This window comes from Oreochromis aureus, linkage group 17 (genome assembly GCF_013358895.1).
Source record: "Oreochromis aureus strain Israel breed Guangdong linkage group 17, ZZ_aureus, whole genome shotgun sequence".
Taxonomy (NCBI): domain Eukaryota; kingdom Metazoa; phylum Chordata; class Actinopteri; order Cichliformes; family Cichlidae; genus Oreochromis; species Oreochromis aureus.
Genome location: NC_052958.1, coordinates 35,931,752 through 35,952,507, shown reverse-complemented (window position 1 = coordinate 35,952,507; position 20,756 = coordinate 35,931,752). Strand labels below are relative to the sequence as shown.

Below are 20,756 nucleotides of genomic sequence, written 5' to 3'. Positions count from 1 at the left end.
GAAGTAGTCAACAAAAACGAAATGCAACATGCAAAATATGCAAGAAGAGAATTACAGACGGAGATGGAACAACTTCCAACTTTGTCCGACATTTGAAGTTGCATAAAGAACGGTAGGTGCTGCCTTTTTTTGCTACGATGAGATAGCGACTTAGCCAACTGCATCTTATTAGCAAATGTTCTCCGGGCTACGTTGATGATACTGTTTGGCTTTAACAGGTATATGTTTGTCATGCTATTTTAAATCCGGTCCTACAAGCACATCCAAGAATAACATGCAACTTGTTAGCTCAGAATTGTCGGTGAATGGTGAGCAGGGTCCGTTTCAGAAAGTGGGTTCTGTAGCTGTACTCAGGGAAGAGAGTTTCTCTCCGTCTCCTCCTCATCATTAACCCCGTAGAGCTACATGTTTATTTTTGTAAGAAACCAATTACCCCTTATTTTTTGTTTATTATTGTGAATTATTTTGACATTGTTATGTGTTGCCAGACCATGGTTATATTTCATTATGCCAGTGGATGGTGCTCTTGCATTGCCGTGGAACTACCAGAGAGACTCTAGCAATAGGCTCTGTGCACGCGCAGCTCAGAAATAAATGAGCTCCGGCCTGAGCAAGATGCTAACTTTGGTGTCCTCTCTATTAATCCACAGGTACTAACAAACAAACTTTTATGTTACCGAACTGGTTCTAAATGTCATGTAAGTTGAGTAACAACTGTTCGGCTATATTTTGAGATGAGAGTGATGATGTTGTTTTGTGGTATTTTGTTGTAATGAGTATTAGTGTATCATCGGCATAATGCTATAATGCTACGTAGCACTATAAGTATATGCTATGACAGTGGCAACCTGCGGCTTCAGAAAATGTGTTGTAGTGTTTGTTTTATTGTTAGCCAAGCAGTACTGAGTACATGTATTAAGAGGAAAGCTTTTCGTTGGTGAAACAACGTTTGCAGTCGTCTGCCGCCATGTTGTGTTGCGTTCAGGGGACGCCGTGTTCAAAAGTAATAGCGTATATGGCGCGAATGTGGGGAAAGGTGTGAATGTGAGATGGGTTAATTTGGTATGTTGTTATGCTTTAGCCGCGAGTGTTTTGTTTAAGTTCTGAGTATGTAAAGTCATTTTGAATTAGTTTGTATTTATTTGGCTTTTGAGAGAATGCTTTTTGTAACTTTATTTTTGTTTATGAACTCTGTTATTTTATGGGAAGAATGCATGGTCTAGTGTGATTTGTATTGTGTATATGTGGAGAAATAAATGAGCTCCGGCCTGAGCAAGACGCTAACTTCGGTGTCCTCTCTATTAATCAACAGTTTGCTCATATTTGGCTACGCAGCGCTCTCTAGCCTGTGTGCCGCTTGCTGCCGGTCCAGATTCCCCTAGGTCTGGTGCCGGTAACATATGGTCGTGTTTAACTTTTGCATGTCTGAGCCAGGGAAAAAAAATTTTGGTTAGAAAATCTGGCCCACCATAGTGTGTAATTGAGTAGTCCTGCTATATATGGCCTTTTTCTTCTGTCATTTATGTCAATACATAAAATAAAATACTTTTATCTTATGTTATTAGCTGTTGTTTTTTTTTTTCAAAGGTCAGTTATTCTTAACAGGGATGCTAAACATTGCTTATTAGAACTGTATGCAGAGTTTTGAGAAAAGTGTTTTAATAAATATTGTTTATATATTTTTCATTTATATTTTTTATTGTCTGAAAACTATGAGGGTTTAAGTGTTAACAGTTATTTAGGATTATTAGGATCAACTTAAAGTCAAATGCAATTCATGAATGGCTGTAATGGAATTTCTGACATGAGTCTAATATGCTTACCTCTATCAGATTTGAAGAATACCAGATGAAAAAGAGGATCACAAATGAACCTCAACAGCCTTCCATATCACAGTTTATGGACACTTGTGCCGGACAGTACAGCATGACTCATCCACAGCAGAAAGCTATCACGAATGCATTATTAAGTGACTTGATTATTGGTAATAAGACGGCCGTAGTGATCGATGTAGCGGTTCCAAATGACAGCAATATCAGAAAGAAGGAACACGAGAAGCTGGAGAAATACCAAGGGCTCAGAGAAGAGCTGGAGAGGATGTGGAGGGTGAAGGTAACGGTGGTCCCCGTGGTAATCGGAGCACTAGGTGCTGTGACTCCCAAGCTAGGCGAGTGGCTCCAGCAGATCCCGGGAATAACATCGGAGATCTCTGTCCAGAAGAGCGCAGTCCTAGGAACAGCTAAGATACTGCGCAGGACCCTCAAGCCCCCAGGCCTCTGGTAGGGGACCCGAGCTTGAAGGATATACCGCCCGGAGGGGGGTGCTGGGTGTTTTTATATATATATATATATATATATATATATATTATAGCTGTCGAAATTAACGCGTTAATTGCGATAATTAAATTTTGGAATTAATTACGTTAGAATATTTAACTATTTAGCGCAACACGCAGAAAAGTCGCTCCCATAATTCCACTTGATTTGTTTACCGCGCCACTGAAAATGGAGAAGCAGGAACAGGATGGCCTTCTGGATGGGGAATTTAAATACAAGAAGAACATAGATGGGACAATAAACAAACGCGTTGTAATTTGCACTCACTGTAGTAAAGAGTTTCAATTTCACCGTTCAAATTCGACCTTAAAATACCACCTTAATGCCAAACACGCGCTTTGTCGGGGCAGCAGCTTCACCCGGCCTGCGTCAGACCACTCTTAGTGAACGCAGGCCACTCGGTAAGTCTTCTTTGGACAAACTGACCGACAATATAGCCAAATGGATAGCAAAGGACTGTAGACCGCTAAGCATTGTGGAGGACAAGGGCTTTGCGGATGTTTTAAAGGTTGCATCTCAGGACGCGTCCCTACAAGCCCCCAGCGAGAAGCACAATAACAATTGAATCCACGAACTGTATGAAACGGAGAAAGAAAAAGAAGAGGCTTTAGTTCACACAGAATGCGTGGCTCTGACAGGAGACCACTGGACATCATTGAGTAATGACAATTACCTGGGAGTTACTGCGCATTTAATCACTGAAGCCTGGGGTCTGACATCCTTTGCGCTGACTATAATGAAAACGGAAGAGCGGCACTTTGCGGAGGCTTGTGCAGAGCAGTTCCAGACTGTTGCTCGCAGGTGGAGAATTGAGGAGAAGGTGACAACAGTAGGCACGGACAGTGCGCGCAATATGATCGCCGCGGCTCGCATCATGCCATTCAATCACATGCCGTGTACCGCGCACATTCTACAGAGATGCATCACAGTGAGTCTCGCAGACAGTGGCTTTGTCACTGCGCTGGCCAAATGCCGCAAAATTGTTGGCCATTTTAAGCACAGCCCAGCAAACACAGCAGAGCTGAACGCAGAGCAGGTGTCACTGGGGCGCAAGCAGGAGCCGTTGGCCCAGGACGTGCCTACGCGCTGGAACTCCACGCTGGAGATGGTGAAGCGCTTGATCCGCAACCAAACTGCAGTAACCGCGACTCTGGATAAACAAAAGCATAAACTTGTCCTCCTGACGCCTCCAGAGTGGGACAAACTCCAGAGACTGGAGACACTTCTAGAGCCCTGCAGGTGAGCCTGTCATTGTGACCATAATTGTAGGTTTAGATTAAATGTATCAAACATACATCTTAAATCAGTTTTGTTATTATGAAAATGTCTTATTTAAAAAATAAATGAAATCAAATATTTTATTAATATTACCTAGTATTAAAAAGCTTTTTTTAATTTGCTGTCTTATCTGTGTGTGTGTGTGTGTGTGTGTGTGTGTGTATTCCACTGCAGATATGTGACTGAACTGCTGGGAGGAGAGGCCTACGTCTCCTGCTCTGTAGTTCTACCAGCCTTCTGCCACCTGCGCCGTGTCATGGAAGTAACTGATGAGGACCCTGCATATGTGGTGAGGTTTAAAGAGAAGTTTAAGGAAGACCTTGCTTCCCGCCAGGAACATACCAACTATGCATGGCTCCAGATCGCAACTGCACTGGACCCACGTTTTAAAGACCTCGCGCAGTGTGCCCAAGACTGACAGAGAAGCAGTGTGGACCACACTGGCAGGCATGCTGCATGAAGACTCTCCTAGAAGATCACACACTGCAGAAGAAGGTCCAGCCAAGAAGAGGCTGAGCCTGCTGCAGATGGACTCTGACTCTGAGTCAGAGGAGGAGGTACAGCAGGACAGAGCCATACAGCGCTACAGAGCAGAGCCCTGCACTGCCTTAGAGGACTGTCCCTTACAGTGGTGGGCAGCTCATGCAGGAGCCCACAGCCAGCTGGCCCGCCTTGCTCGCAGATACCTGGCCACTCCTGCCTCCACAGTGCCCTGTGAGAGGCTGTTCTCTGTAGCAGGGCACATTGTGAACAAGAAGAGGTCTGCTCTGCACTCAGAGAACGTGGACAAGTTGGTTTGTCTCAGCAACTGGCTGAAGGATGAGTAGACCAGAGGACCGTGTGTTTAGAGCTTGTTCTATGGTTGAATGTGATTTAAACAATACTTTTCACTGTTGTTCATATTTTTTTTTGCACTAATCTACCTTACCCAAAAGGATGATTGGAGATTTTTCTATTTTGCCTGTTGAATTAGGCCTATGTTCTGTGAACTTGAAGATGTATATGGATAAAACAATGTGCTAGATTTAAACGGGTGGAAAACATTCAGTAAAAATCCTCACAATTATTTGAAGCCCTGTTCTGCTTGTACTGCTTGTACTCACAATTAATAATAAATAAAACAAACAAGTGTGTTAAAACCACTATCTGTCCCGATTTTTACACATATATACACATACACATATATTTCGAGTTGCGATTAATCAATTTTTAGGCTGTGATTAATTCGCTTCCAGCACAACACCCAGCCTACGTCCAGACCACGCTGAGTGAACGCAGGCCACTCAGCGTGGTCTTAGCATTAAATAACACTAACAAGTGTGTAAAAATCCGCTATCTGTCCGTATGTTTGCACACATTTTGGTCATATTTCGAGTTGCGATTAATCATGATTAATTAATTTTTAGGCTGTGATTAATCTGATTAAAATTTTAATCATTTGACAGCCCTAATATATATATATATATATATATATATATATATATATATATATATATATATATATATATATATATATATATATATATATATATATATATATATATATATATATATATATACACATATATATATACATATATATATATATATATATATATATATATATATATATATATATATATACACATATATATACATATATATATACACATATATATACACATATATATACACATATATATACATATATATATACACATATATATATGTGTTTTGTACATAAGGAAATGTTTTGTACATAAGGAAATCTCAGCAGTTTTTGTTTCAACAGGAAGTTCTGCTTTTGCATTTTTCGCTGAATGTTTATTCTCTGAATTTGTAATTTAGAGGAAGACTATTCTTGCAGCAAAGTTTAATTGAGCTGTGCAAGGTGCAATTTCAGAATTAGTTTGTGCATATTTTGTAAGTTACTTGTTTCATCAGGTGATGAGATTAATACAGATTTTAAAAAAGGACACATGGTCTATTATTTACACCTAACATATAACTGCAACATTGTTTTTAAAAAAAAGATTTGAAAGGACTTGAAATTCAAAGTTTCGGACTTGGGACTTGACTTGAAAGTTGTCTGTCTTGACTTGCGACTTGACTCGGACTTGCTTGACTTTACTTAAGACTTGACTCGGACTTGAGGATAAAGACTTGAGACTTACTTGAGACTTGCAAAACAATGACTTGGTCCCACCTCTGGTAGATGCATCAATCCCTTTCAAGCAGGGAAGCTGCACAAACTTAAAGAGCTTGACACCCCCTGTCCAACATGTTAAGACAATGTACTACATTCTATCTGGCTTTTATATTTAATCATATTTATTCATTTATTTATTTCCTATATGTTTAAAGTGTATTTGTCAACCTTTCACAGCCTTAAAAAGCTGAAATAACAGATCTAACAATTATTTAGATCGAAAAGGGGGAAAAACCTGAGTGTAATAAAGTTTTGGAGAAAGTTGAGCTTCCTTTCATTCTCAGTGAATTCATCCAGAAGGAGAGTTGGGAAAGCTGATCACAAATTCCGTTATTTGTGAAAGACCAACTCTGTGAAAAATCGTTATTCATGCAACACTTAAAACGGATTTGTTTTGTTTGTTCCCAGAGTGCATGTCCACACAGTAACCAAGTAAATGCACAGAAAAGCTTTAAAATTCAAGTTGACACGCAAAAGCAATGTCGGATCAATAAAACTTCCCACCGTGCGCGTGTTACTAAATTGGAATCGTTTTGAATCCTTCCCCAGACTCACACTCGCTAATAGCCTCCACTAAATGGACTGATAATGATCATGAATGTGTCATGGAGACGCGCACCGCTAAAGCAAAGAGCAGGGGACTTTCGGTAACGTTAACAGCAGAGATACTGAATGCTTTGTTTAACAGCATCATTCGTGCATAAGATGAGCTGACTGTTCCTGTTGGACTCTTGGCAAGTTGCTTGCTTGCGCACCCTCACTGGGCAAAATCCACAGACCGCGCTCATAGGTGTGGTTAGTTTTACGGGTGACTCACAAAAGTTGCCGTTTTCTAAACACAAGCGCAGTCAGTTCATGTCAATATAAAGCGCAAAATATAAGCCGTGCTTTTTTCAGCGTTTTGGAACGTTTTTAAATCAGTTTGTGCGCTTGATATCATCATCATCATCATCATCATCATCATTTCCCATTTCGTTTTTCCTGCCTGCCAGCCAGCTGTGACGTTGTGATATTACTCATATAGTGTGAATAATGATAGAAAAAATAACAATAGTAATAATAATATAATAAATTCAATAAAAAGATACATAGAGAGCGTTCATAGAACTCACCTTAGAAAAGTAAACATGTTTGGCGAAACAGTGCATTCAGATCATAATTCTGATTGAAAAGCTGCCGGGCAAGACAGGCTAAAAACAACAAAAGAAAACATTCTCCTCTCGGTATTTTGAATCTTGAAAAAGGAAATACATAAGCAACAAGGCAAGTCACACTAATGTTTCAGATGTGTGCCGGATAACATTCAACACAGCGGTTGGACGTTACAAAGAGCAGAGTCTGCCCATCTGTTCGTCCGAAATCTTCTCAAGTTGACTTCCAGTGGAAAGTCAATTAAACCTGAAAGTCTCTTTGACGGACACTTCAGGTTACTGCGTTAAAAAAGTTACACAGTGACAGCCACACAAGCGCGTTTTAAAGCGGCTCTGTTTGCCAAATTATTAACAAATTATTTTTGGTTCACACTTTGAGTCATACCTTTGTGTATTTTTACAGAATGTACATATAATGTAGTATGACTACTTTTATATACAGTAAGTATAGGATTTAGGAAAGGTATTTCTACCACAACTGTAAGAAGTTAATGAGCATTTGTTCTTTAAAACTGTGGGTAAATCTCATGAGGGGACTGCAAGGCTTAACAGTAGACCCCAGTCTGTGGGCCTCTTTCATAATCATCCTTATCAGAGAATTCTGGCCAATTGGTGATTACCAAAGCCAACATGTGTGGATGAAATCACAGCTAAATACACTTTAACAGTGAGAAATGCTCTCCCCTCATCTAGTATATCATGAAGGAAGGATAAGACATTTATACTGATGTGTGAGTGAAGTGGTTTTGTGGAAAGAGCTCCTGTACTCTGAATAGTCTCTTTCACCCTCTGACTCATTTCAATTCAGCCTGTCATGTACCAAGGCCAGAGTGCAAGACACTGCATGTGGATGAAAAATTTGCTCGTGTGCCTGTGATACCAGGTCCTTGTGCAAAAGCAGTGCCCACTGCTTGCTGCGGACAAGACAGGCTAGGTCCACCTTTCATAGCCTGCTGGAGCAATAAGGAGCTATTAAAATCAGCTGCTCCCTCATCCTGCATAGTACTGATATTATGAAGCTCGAGGGAGTCGGGGGGTGCATACAGCAACAACTTCGGCCGTGGGCACGCTAGTGCTTCCTTACCTATGGCGCACCCTGTGTTCTTAACAAAAACATGACCTTGCGCTTTTTATGCACGATGTGATAATATGATAACTGCAGCAGTGCGTGCGCAGTGGCTTCTTTTTGCACAGCTGCCGAGTTCAACATGCGTGGGTTGCTGAATTTCTGCGCAAACAATTCAAGTGCACCCATGAAATTAAATTATTTGCTCAGATTAGATTTTTTTCCTCATGATAGAAAATAAATAACTCCAGTTATTTAAGAAATGGACATTAATATATTATTTGGTTTTTGCATGGAGACTACTACGTGTCAAGCAATTTTACATCCCACAAAATAAAATATTTGAAATATTAGAATATTGCAGTATGTAAATTACTTTTCAACCCTAACTAGTCCGAGGATTACACGCCAAGGACAAGCAACCACATTGGGGTAGGAAAAGCAGTGCCCACTGGTCAACAAGGTCCAGTGGGCACTGCAGTCTTCCCTTGTGTAGATAAGCTACACAAGGGAAGTCTGCATTGACTACTGCATGATGCTCATAAACGCCCTTCATAAGTAGGGTAAGCACAGTATATGGAAGACCAGGAAAGTTAGTCCATGAAGTAAAGCTGTAAATCACTTTCTAATGACTTTATAATTTGTGTTTACTTCTATGTTGATAAAATTATTTGATATGTTATCAGAGAATACAACTACTAATCCATCAATAAATACTTTATTAAACAATTAAAAGCCTTGATTAAATGATTCATGAATGCAGAATTTAAAAAAAAAAAAAAAAAAAAAAAAAAAAAAAAAAAAAAAGGCAACTCCATTGGGTCCAAAAGCTGAATTACAGATTCAGATTGCTTTCTGACATTTCTAAAAATTGTGTTCTCCCTACTGTAGTTCATTTCTTACTGCATTTCCTGTTTCCATCCACAGTAACATTTAATGAATAATTTAGCTTCTTCTTTAAGATCAATCTCCATACTTAAGTGCAACTTGATGCACTTCGGCAAGTCTGATTTGTCTGACTTAACAAACACCCGTAGCTAACTAAGTGGCCAGTGATCATTTATCTAAGGGGCTATAATCCATTTGCCAGGTATAACTAAGGACCCATTACAAACAAATTACCAAGTGTTTGAGCAAAAGGTTTAGCAGCTCCAAAAGAAGACATGCTGTTACTGGCCGAAATAATACTCTGCAGAAAATTGAACAAATAATTTGGTCTGTTTGTGTCCATCTAGCTCACCAACTGATACGAAGATATAATACTTTCCTAATTATTGTTTTTGTACAAGGGTTCATCTCTGTGATAAAGCAATACACTGCATCAATGCCTGGCTAGAGACAACATTTAGTTTGAGTAACTCAGTTTTGGTATTTTCATGAGAGCTGAATAATAAATAAAAGAAAAAGAAATAAAACACTTCCCACCATAGCACCAGAGCAATGGTTGACCCAGAGGGATGTTAACAGTAAAGTTCCTCATATAGAGTTGTTTTTTGGTTATGTGAAGCTAGAAAGCTATTAAGAGGAAAGTTTCAGATTGAGCCTCTTGGGCTGCCATATCAAGATGGCTGTGATTCTTTGGAATGACGTCCACAGAAGTTCAAATGGGTTATCAAGCACCGATGACAACCAGTCCTATGTGGAGGTAAGAGTCCATTCTTCACTTAAGAAGGGATGCTGCTTTTGGTAAAACACTGCTGCAGCTCTCTGTGACTGCAACAAAGTCAGTGTGTTGTACTGGTCCACTCCAGGTAGGCCAGGACTCATGCATTCAGTGTTCACAGATCCTCTGGGTCCTGGTTCACTGGGATGTGCTCTCTTCGCCACCTGAGACCAAAAAAGGACAATCAGGATTGAAATGGATTATAACCAGCCAACTGCAAAATGATGAGTATATAGAAAGCTCATCCAAAAAGTACTTTTGTTTTTACCTTCGATACAGTAAGACAATCCCTGCAGTACAGAGAATCACCAGTAAAACAGTGGTGACCGTTGCCGCTGTGGTTGTTGCAGGGTCTGCAAATGGGGAGAGAAAATCCTTAATGTGCTCTGATTCAGTTTCTTCACTGAAAAGAGGTATAACATGACTGCATCTCATCAAATAACAATTCCAAGTCTGCTTTGTGAGTTTTAAAACAATCTCAGTGAATGTACCGTCCTAAAAACGTCAATGAGGGAAATCTACACTGCGTGTCTGCACTGGCCTTCACCATCTCTAAAACGTCTTGCTTCACAAACAGCGTTTAGCCTCAAGTGACTCCCTGCTTGTCCACTGAGAAGTTACATCACTGACTTAAAAAAAAAAATATAATAATAATAATAATAATAATAATAATAATAAAGACACTCGCATTACTCCCATTATGACCACCTGCCTAATGTTTTGTTGGGCTCCCTTTTGCTACCAAAGCAGCCCTTACTTCCAAAGGAAGTCTAGCAAAGTATCACAGTGGGGCCTGCATGGATTAAACCAGTTTGACCCACACATGCTTGAGGTTTCCACTTGCTTTCTAATATATGCCACATAACAGGTGCCGTGATGGAGATAAGTGTTATTCACATCACCTGTTAGTGATCATAATATATGTTATGGCTGATCAGTGCATTTAATGAGATTATCTCAGATAAACAGCATTATTAGAAATTACTTTTTAAGCTTACCAATTTTGAGTGTAGAAGGGGTGGTGTTGTCAGCTCTTCTTGGTGACACTGTAGCATTCTGGATTGTGTCGGTCTTTCCTGTTGTCTCCATCACAGTTTCTGCTTTTCCAGTACAAAAAAAAAAAAAAAAAATTTATACAAAGTAGTGCTATTTAAAGGTAAACGACATGATCAGTGTCATGCCTGACAAGTTTCTTATGCATCTACATGCTGCTTTGTGAAATGCTGTGGGAAAAGCAGATATCAAAGGCTAAGCTTTTATGTACCACTCCAAAGATTAGAGTGAAATCCAGGCTGCCTTTATATTCACAAGTGCAATATATCTCTGTGAAACCCTATATGGACAGGATTAGATTACAACAAAGATCTAACTCACATCATTGTGACTGCTCGGGTGTTGGAAGTTGTATGAGAGGCTTACACCATTCACAATGGATAAATCGCCCAGTTTTGTTCACCATTTTTAATCAGTAAATTACCACAAGATGGGGTAAGGTTGGGTGGCAGTGCTTTTTACAACCCTTATTGCATTTGTGGATTATATAACCTATGCTTTATTTCACAGGCTTACCAGCTGGAATCCAAACATACACATCCTTCTGTGACAGAGCTCAGCTAGCCAGTTAACTCTTTGAAAGTCTGCCGATATTTCTCAAACCATCCTTGGCTCATCACAATTGATTCTCCCGAGTTTGATTCTTTTGGTAATCTGCAGATTCAGGTGTGGACAGTTACTGCATCTGCTCAGCAGGGGGAGCTTCCAATGCAACAGGTTTTTTTTCCTGAACAAAGTGTTTTTCCTTTAGAAATCCTCACTTAGCACAAGTATTTCTTCATAAATTTTTAACAGAGTGAATAATATCGTTACATGAAAATGGCTGTGTCACCATTTCAAGTCAAATGATTTTTGTTGTCATTTTGTTTGGCTTTTTGCAAAGAGTCTTAGTACTTGAACAGCAATCTGAACTTTTGGCTCTCAGGAATTACTGTGTTTAATATGATAATCAACTAGTGTTACAGCATTTAATGACAAAGAATAGTATAGGTCCCCTTTAAATAACTGCGTTAAACATTGCAACGACAGCTGTCTGGATTCAATGGAAGAGATGGCACATTAGTAGCTTCAGCTGTTATTTCAGTAATGGATATCTGTACTGCTTTTAAATTAAAAAAAAAAAAAAAAAAAAAACCCACACACACCACAACAACAACAACCACCAAACAGTTGCAGTTAAATTAAATGGCCATCCTCCTCAGTTCTTTGCAGATGACACGATTTTATATGGTGAGGGCACCAAAGTCCTGCACCCCAGGTATTTTAGAATTAACTTTTTAAAAGCCAGTTTCAAGTGCAGAGAAAGGCTTATTCACCTCTGCCTAAGACTTTGACCTTGGTATTAAAACCTTAGATGGCACCTGCACAACTCTTATCACATTTTACCAGTGCTCACATCAAACAGCCCGGTTTCTGTTTTAGTTCCTCCTAAATTATTAAAGCTTTCCTTTGGAAGTACAGCAACCAGAGATGCACAATCGTTGTCTCCCCCTGACCTGTGTGTGTTTAGAGTTTAGTTACATGGCCTGCACCCATTTACTATTTCCAGTGTACATCTCCCTTTCCCCTATCACCATTTGTGATTGAGTTTTAACTGGAACTGCTTTTGACGTTTGACCGGTATACAGCTACTGCCTGTTATGAAACAGATCTGAGTTTCAGACTTTGCTCCCTCAGTCTCCTATGTCCTGGCTTTAGCATGACAGGAAAGGAAGAATCAAAGTTTTAAAGACTAACAACCTTTTTAATGGCACTGTATCATTCAACACCCAACCTAAAAACCCCCCAAAACAAACAAGTGTTCTGTTAACGCTGATGATTGTGTATCACAACAGTGGAGATTCTCATGTGGATGTAAAACCTCAGAAACCACTTCAGTTCCTTTTTCACATCCTATTTACAGTGCACAGTCCATTAAGTGCCCATCCCTAGATGTCCCTTATATCATCAATGTAGAAGTAGTTTCTGCTACAAGACTTTTTTTTTTAAATTTGAGATTTTTAACCAATTACTTGCATAGCAAAGGATTTTAGCATGCTGTAGACTAGCTGTGATAGTGCCTAAACCCATCTGCTTTCACCTTATACAAGTGACAAAGTGGTTTAGTCTGCTACATGACCTGGACTTGGTTGCACGGGGCAGTGGATTTATTTCTATAGGTGTCCGAACGTGTAGCGAGTCAGGCCTTCGTTTAAGAAAACAAAAATCAGGATATGAAAAATAAATAAAGGACAGGGCGAGAAATGGCGTGATACAACATGAGGTCAGACTGAGGGAACTAAAAGTAATTTCAAAGAAATTTGTCAACAGTTTCTATTGAAATTTTAGCAACAGTGAGGTAAGCATGGCATTGAGGAAGCCAGATTATTTTACCACAATTTATTTTTTACCACGATGACACTGAGTCACAGACAGATTTCGTTAGCTTTCACTAGCTCTAACGAAACATGTCCACACTGCATGGATTACTAAAGCACACAGTTTGCATCTGCAAGAACACGTATTGTTTGTGTTTGATTACTGGTCTGTATTATTCACACTTGCAAAGGACTGAGCGAGAAGATGTGATTGATGGTTTAGGCCGGCAGTGAAGACTACAGGATGTTAATATATGATGACGGTCCTATAAGTCTGCACAGTTTGTTATATGAACAGTTCATTACAGTCTCCTTCAAAGACTGCTACAGATTGGACAGTTGTTGGCTCAATTATTTGCTAAAAAGAAAGTAAATATCAAAAGATACATGAGTGACATGCATCAAGAAAGGACGGATGCCCACAGAGACTTTTTCCTCACACCCATGAAAGGATTCTGTTCATCTCCCATGAAGATAGACAGAGTGGGAGGAAGCTAGAGTAACCAGAGAGCGAGCACACACACACACACACACACACACACACACACACACACACACACACACACACACACACACACACACACACACACACACACACACACACACACACACACACACACACACACACACACACACACACACACACACACACACACACACACACACACACACACACACACACACACACACGAAAGTACCCGGCCAGGTGGTGGAATCGAACTCTGGACCTTCTTGCTGTGAGGCAACAGTGCAAATCAGTCTCTCACATCCTTGAGGAGGAATTTTGCCCCACTCTTCTTTACAAGGTTGCTTTATTTCACTCAGGTTTGCCACCATTTGTTTATTCGAAGTACTGTCAAGTTCTGCCATAGCCTTTCAGTCAGGCTGAGGGGTGGGTCATTGCAGACCTCAGCAGCTATGCCTAGGATCACTGCCCTGACTCCATTTGAACCGAGCTTTAGCTGTGAGACAAATGGCCTCATATTTGACTGTAGAATACTTCAGTATATAGTGGAGTTCATGGTCAACTAAGGCTACGTCCACACCGATAGATTTGAAAAATGGCGTTTTCATCTGAAAACACTCCGCGTCCACACTAGCGTTTTCAGTCGTTTTCACAGAGTTGTGCATTCACATTGAAACAGATGAAAACGCTTATGTTCCAGTCCTGCGCATGCGCAAAAGCGAGTGAGAATTAAAGAAAAGCTATCTGGAGCAAGTACAAACTGATATTCATTCTCTTTTTTTGGGCTGTCAAAATTGAGAGCAATCAAAACAACCGCTGTATAATGCCCTCCGCTATCTTTCTTTATTTGGTCACATGACTGCACCACATGACTAAAATACGTCATCGTTTTAGAAAGTCCGCGTTTTCGTGTGTCCACACTGCGACGGGACAGCTGCGTTTTGAAATGTATGCGTTTTCAAAACGATGCGTTTTTCCTTGAGGAAAGCGCCGTCTTAGTGTGGACGGGGGGCCAAAACGGAGAGAAAACGATGTGTTTTCTAACAAAGACACATTAGTGTGGACGTAGTCTAAATCACTACAAAACAAGCCCAAATCATCACCATGCTTGACAGCAAGTATGAGACAGAGACACTGAATGCAGGAGTCCCTATAAGCAGTCTGGGGGATGTGGTTAGTCATGACTTTGGGCGTCTGTAACAACATCTCACCTGGCACAGATCACTTGAAAGCAACAGCTCAGCGGAAGCCAACTGGGACAGTACGTATGAATTTAAGCTCTTTACCGTGGGTGGTTGTCTGTGTAGTGGTTCCTTGTTCAAGCACTGTGCTTGCATTCTGCATCATCTGGGCAGTGGAAGCTGTTGCTGAGAAGAAAAAACCCGCCTCTATTAATACTGTTTAAAAAAAAAAAAAAAAAAAACAACCCCTGACCGTCTCTCATACTGCTAACATTAGTTATAGCATGAATTATCCCTCTGTTACGAAACCTGTGTTTGTTTCATTATCCCCGTTACTAAAAATTTATAACTGTCTTCACGCATGCACGGGGTGTGATACTCTGATTTTACATTAGTTAGTTTCAACATGCCACCTATACAACAATAGCTGAAAAATGCATGCAGGATTTAGTCTTAGAAAGGGAAATTAACATTTAACAAAATGTTAAGAGGAGCTGGAGTTGTATTTGTTGCTCCCAGATGAATTTTCCTCTGAGTGTAATAAATACAAACAGCAGCAGGATCCATATGAGCATCCCCAAAAAGAGTGAGCTGCGCACATTTACACTTGTCACATCACAAGTAGCTTCTTGTCTTCACTCATGACTAAGTGATAGTCATGAATGAGTAAACAAATTAACTATGACTAACCACATTTTCTGGAAAGCTGAGTTAAATTTCACTAAAACACACCTGGGCCTGATTGCTGCCAGATCTGTTAAAGAAATCACTCAAGCAGATCCTGTCTGACAAAGTGAAGTACATGTCAAAAAGAAACATCATGCCAGAATCTAAAGAAACCGTCATGGAGTGGTGAGCCTACCAATATTACCCCAAGATCCCACAGGCAACTCACCCAGGAGACAACAAAAATACCGAAAGCCCCAACATCTTAAAAAAAAAAAAAAAAAAAAAAAGTGCAGGCCACACTTGCCTCCGTTAATGTCAGTGTTCATGATTCAGTACCAACAAGTAAAAAACAAAAATCTTTAAGTTTTTTTGTTTTGAGTAAATAGTCTATGCACTGATGAGACAAAGGGTTGAGGTTTGCATCTCATTACATCTGGAATACAGCTAACAAAGCACTTCAGGAAAAGAACATCAGACCAACAGTCAAATGGTAGTGTGATGATCTGTGTCTTTTTTGCTCCTTCAGAATATGAACAACTTTCCATAATTGACTGAAACAAATTCTGCTCTGTCACAAAATCCTGTAGGAGAATGCCCAGCAATTTCATGCCATGAAGCTCAAGTGCACTCTGAAAATGATTTTTCCCTTAATGAATGAAATCATTAAAAAAAAAACCAAACAAACAAACAAAAAAAACCCCTGGCTTTCCAGGGTTATGTTTGTGTGATGATATGAAACGTGCAAGTATGACAAATATGCAAATAACAAATGAGGAAGGGGAGGGGTGGGGGGTTCACAGCCGCACATCTACACAGCAGAAATGTAAACTGCCCCACTGATCATTTACAGTTAATCTGAGCATGAAAGCTGCTGTGAAATGAATGACTCATAGGAGCTGGGACGTTTTTACTTTACTGTTAGTAAGGGTCCAAACCATGTCCCATAATTTTAAAAAAGTTAGTTCTTGAAGTGGTGATTATGAGATCAAGATTGTCTGGTTGCTTAGCTGAGCGGTGTTGAACTATAATGATTAAAGCAACTAACCATGAGAACACTATTAGAAGTTTCTGTTACTGGATACATTTTCATTTGACATGGACCGATGCTCTTCATTTCCATGATGCTAAAAATCATAAATAAAGCAATAAAAACAAAATTTGTTGATATCATTCAAAGCAGATTTGCTACATATCTAATCTTTTTGTGTTGTTGTAGGACTTGAGGTTTCACTACAGTAAACCATTTCCTTTAATAGTAGTTGCACTGCAACGCCTCTCCTGGACTACATGGAGAGTCATTTCACCCAAATTACCCAGTTCAAATTTAGACTTTTAGGAACGTGCTCACTGTACACCTACATAGCCCGTGTTACATCTACTAGTTTTAACATTCCAACCTCCAACACTGCAATATATCAATAAGAATAATAACTTTAATTAAAGGGAAATTCATGTGTCTGACTTAGTTCATCTGCCATTTGTATGAGAATTAAAAAGCCTGATGGCTGCAGGTACTGGGTTTTGTTTTGGTTCCATAAGAAGTTGTAAAATGGGTGATAAAAGTAAGATGAGCGTAATATATACACACAGACTAATATTAGTCTTAGTGCCACACTCTTGAGACATTTAGTTTCCTTTTAGTTTATTAGTATTGGTTATAGGTCACGGCTTTTGATCATCACAATCATGCAAATAGAGAACTTACTGATAGCGGAAGTACTGATGGAGTAATGGGAAATATCAGTGCGACTCTCTGCAAAACCAAACCATCATTAAGCACACATGTCAGCAAAGTATGGCTAACACCATTTTCCTTAGACAGGTGCTTACCCGTTGTTGTTGCCCTCGTTGCTTTTGGTGGTTGCGTTGTGGTTATCCTTGGGTCACCTGAAACAGGACAAAGAAATTCAAGAAATGCATTTTTTTTTTTTTTTTACTGAAAGTGGGAAAGCTCAAAAAATGTACTTTATGGATCAGAGACCTATTATAGATTATAAATCTATTATCACCGCATTCTGGCTGAACGTATCATTGATTTGACTAAGAGCCAACTATACAACATGTCCAGGGTGTTCTATAGTTAGACAGTCACATCCCTTTTACTTTGCATTAATTCAGTTCTTCATTTCACTGCATTCTCATGATGTACTTCTCTACACATCACCTGTCTATCACCACACACACACACACACACTATGTCTTGGTTCTACTGACTTTCCTTCCTTCACTTTTCCAGGCTCTCCTAAACCTCCTCCCTGCTTTCACTAAAGATTGTAATGTCATCTATGAACATCATAGTCCACACAGACTCATGTCTGACCTCACCCGTCATTATCATAGCAAACAAGAAGCAGCTAAGAGCTGGTCCCTGATGTAATCCCACCTCCACATTGACCTCATACGCTTCCTGCATCACCCACACATTTTTCCTGTGCCACTTCTGATTTCCTCATGAAGTACCAACCTTATGCTTTCACTAGATTAAAGACAGTACAACTTCTGGGGTATCTGGTGAAACAAATCTTAGGAAACAGGAGTACACAGCCTTGTGGGATGACAACAGGAAACTTGGACAGCTAATGTGGCTAAGATTGAGTACAATCAGCAAGGCGGCAACTAGGAAAGTCAAAACAAATACAAAGCACAAGAGACAGACCACCAGAGTAAAACAGGAAATAACAGACTTAACCATACAAACTTGCAGAAAGATGACCATGAGACAAAACTGGAGCAACAGAATAAAGAACTAAAAGCAAAAATAGAGACTGAAAAGCATTAGATACTCATCTCCATCTGCATGATAAACAAAGAAAACAAAAAATGAACAAAAAACCCCCCAAAAGAAATCAAACCCATAACACTTAAGTCTGGGTACAAGACCCAGGGAAAGTGACATTTTATCCCCACTATAACTCTGCACATCACTGCCGTTCTTGTAAAAATAAATATCAGCACCAGTGCACTTCTTCATTCCTCAGGCATTATCTAATTGTGTTACACAGCGTCTCAAAAAGTCCACTGCACTCACTTCCTCCTTACTAATCCTCTGGATCTCCTAAGTTACTAAATGTCCTTCCTCTGTTCTCCCCTTCACATTTCCCTCTTTCATGAAACCTTAAAAGTGCTCCTTCCATACAGTGTTTTGAGTCTATAGATTACATTTCATATTGCTATGCATGCTGGAATGAAAATCTGTTTCCTAGCGGGTGAATAAATGTTTGTAGTGTGTACAAACAGGTGCATGCATGAGATTTTCACTCTGAAACCACTCCCCTAGAGAAAATATTCCCTCATTTCCTTTTACAGTAGATAATGTCACCTTTTCACCAAGCTAGACAGTCTAAAAAGGAAACTGCTCACCGGTGTCAGCTGTGACAACACAAAAACAAACCACATGTGGGTGGCATTGCACTGCACCCAAAAGGAACCATTGCATTCTCTTATCTCTTGTACATTTCAGACTTCCAGCCAGACACCTGCCGTCAACAGTTCTAGTATGACTCTGCAGTTGATGATAAATCGGAAGGGAGGATGTGCCAGTGTACTAAAGAGCGTGGGACGGTTTAGTCAGCTGGTTTGAGCCGAACCATCTCGACACACGGGGCTGTCAGTACTGTTGATGTTTTATCAGTAAACAGTGGCCCAGTGTGACTTGTTCAGCCAGAGACTGACAAAGACTAAATAATCCACCGATAATCATGAGACATCCTTCAGTTGTGCCGCCATGCAGATTATAAAATTCCCGTGACACTTTGAGCAGATACCAGGCACCAGCCTACACTCTGCATTAATATTTTAAGTTCTAGGGCATGCATGTAGGGGCTGGCCTTCTATGAACCGTCTCCACCCATTCATCCAGAGCGGACTTTCAGGGTTACCTAGCGATTCAGTCATCCCCTGGGGTAATGACTGAACGTAACAGCTCCCAGTTTTCAAAGCGGTAATGGATAATGATAATGGATTCATGTTATGATAATACCAGTACTACTACTTCTGAACACTCAAAATTCAGACTGCCAGTAGCTACTATTAGCTGTAATCTAAGAATCTCGGGTTATAACAAATACGGGTTCATTGATACTGAATTTTTTAAAAATTTATTTATTTTTTAAGGCCAAATCTAATGTGAATACTTGAAAGTTGACCAAGTGGGCACCAAGTGGAACTTCTTACACTAAAAGGAAAAAGAAAAGCAACAAGCCACAGTACCGCTGTTTCCAAATAACCTCAGCTTGGAACTTCAAGAGAAGTGAAGCCTCTTTGAACCATTCAGCTGTGTTTGGGACCTCATAACAATGTACTGGTCTACATATGGGTGGATAGAGAGATTTTTTCACTTTGATATGGTGTTAAGAAATGTACCAGCAAATAATACTTACGTATACACACCAGCCATGGTTCGCTCCACTGTGGACCAGCTCCCCGATCTTTGCATCTGATTAAATTTGAGGTTCCCACTTGTCTCAGGTAGCCATCCTTACATTTGTAGCGAAAAATGTCACCTATTTTGAAGCAGCCTTGTTGTGGGAGATTTGTTAAATTCAACTTTGGGATTTCTGGACATGGACAGCTGTTATCTGTAAAAATTAATAATGATAACTTTTTAAAATAAAAAATCATACGATTTAAAATAAATAACCAATATATTTTTGATGAATGGTGTACGTAAGTTCCATAGTACATGGCTATAAGTTAGAATTAAAGGAGGCGTTAATAAAAACTTCTACACCATCACATACACATCAGGTTAACCCCGATTCTAAGCCCAAAATTTAGCAGGATTCATAACGATACACTTGCGACTTTCAGCATTTAGGTTTCACTATGAAGATTTACGATACGGAACTGACTCCGAGACGGTGAGAAACAATGATTTACCAAAAAACAAACAAAACACAAATCAAGCCGCAGGTATGTTTTCAATCAGCAATTATCCCCCTCCGACATATCTCACTGGTGTAAAATGCTCAAGTGTGCGAGTTTATGCCTTCTATTTGAACGACTTGTTTTTGAAGGTGATCAAATTTTATCACTGATTAAAATATAAAGAAAACAAATTGCGACATGCGCATTTAAAGCACTTTCTGGACGTACTCGCATGTACGCTCGAGTTGAAATTTGTTTGCACTTACCGCTGCTGGATAATTGAGGCCAACAAACTATCATAACGCAGACGGAGAAAGCCAGTGAAACCAAAGCCATCGGACACCTCGGTAGTGACTTAAAACATGTTCACTAAATAAAACCTGGCCGTTAAAGACCATCGTCGCTGTCGCCACGGTATTTCTTTGCGTTCACACTTTCGCTTTATATCATGCCACTCCCCTTGTGCTCGTGTGTGATCCGCC

The 20,756-nt window shown here is 39.8% G+C and overlaps 2 protein-coding genes across 11 annotated transcripts; one reads left to right on the top strand and one right to left on the bottom strand.

The window, feature by feature from the left end:
- Nucleotides 1-2,935: 2,935 nt before the first annotated feature.
- Nucleotides 2,936-4,032, top strand: LOC116323709 (E3 SUMO-protein ligase ZBED1-like). Its single transcript, XM_039600807.1, has 2 exons — nt 2,936-3,575; nt 3,789-4,032. Exons 1-2 carry the CDS (start codon nt 3,073-3,075, stop codon nt 4,030-4,032), a joined length of 747 nt encoding a protein of 248 aa, XP_039456741.1. The 5' UTR covers nt 2,936-3,072.
- A 4,699-nt stretch (nt 4,033-8,731) lies between these two features.
- On the bottom strand, nt 8,732-20,744 carry il15ra (interleukin 15 receptor subunit alpha). Of its 10 annotated transcripts, none has more exons than XM_031753417.2 (8): nt 20,541-20,744; nt 19,788-19,985; nt 17,239-17,295; nt 17,114-17,161; nt 14,845-14,925; nt 10,681-10,782; nt 9,951-10,035; nt 8,732-9,846 (listed from the first exon to the last, which is right to left on the bottom strand). In XM_031753417.2, exons 1-8 carry the CDS (start codon nt 20,608-20,610, stop codon nt 9,798-9,800), a joined length of 690 nt encoding a protein of 229 aa, XP_031609277.1. In that variant the 5' UTR covers nt 20,611-20,744; the 3' UTR covers nt 8,732-9,797. The 10 variants fall into 10 exon arrangements, with proteins under 10 accessions (XP_031609277.1, XP_031609278.1, XP_031609279.1 ...); XM_031753418.2 differs by having other exon boundaries at nt 10,681-10,779; XM_031753419.2 differs by lacking the exon at nt 17,114-17,161.
- Between the last annotated feature and the right edge of the window lie 12 nt (nt 20,745-20,756).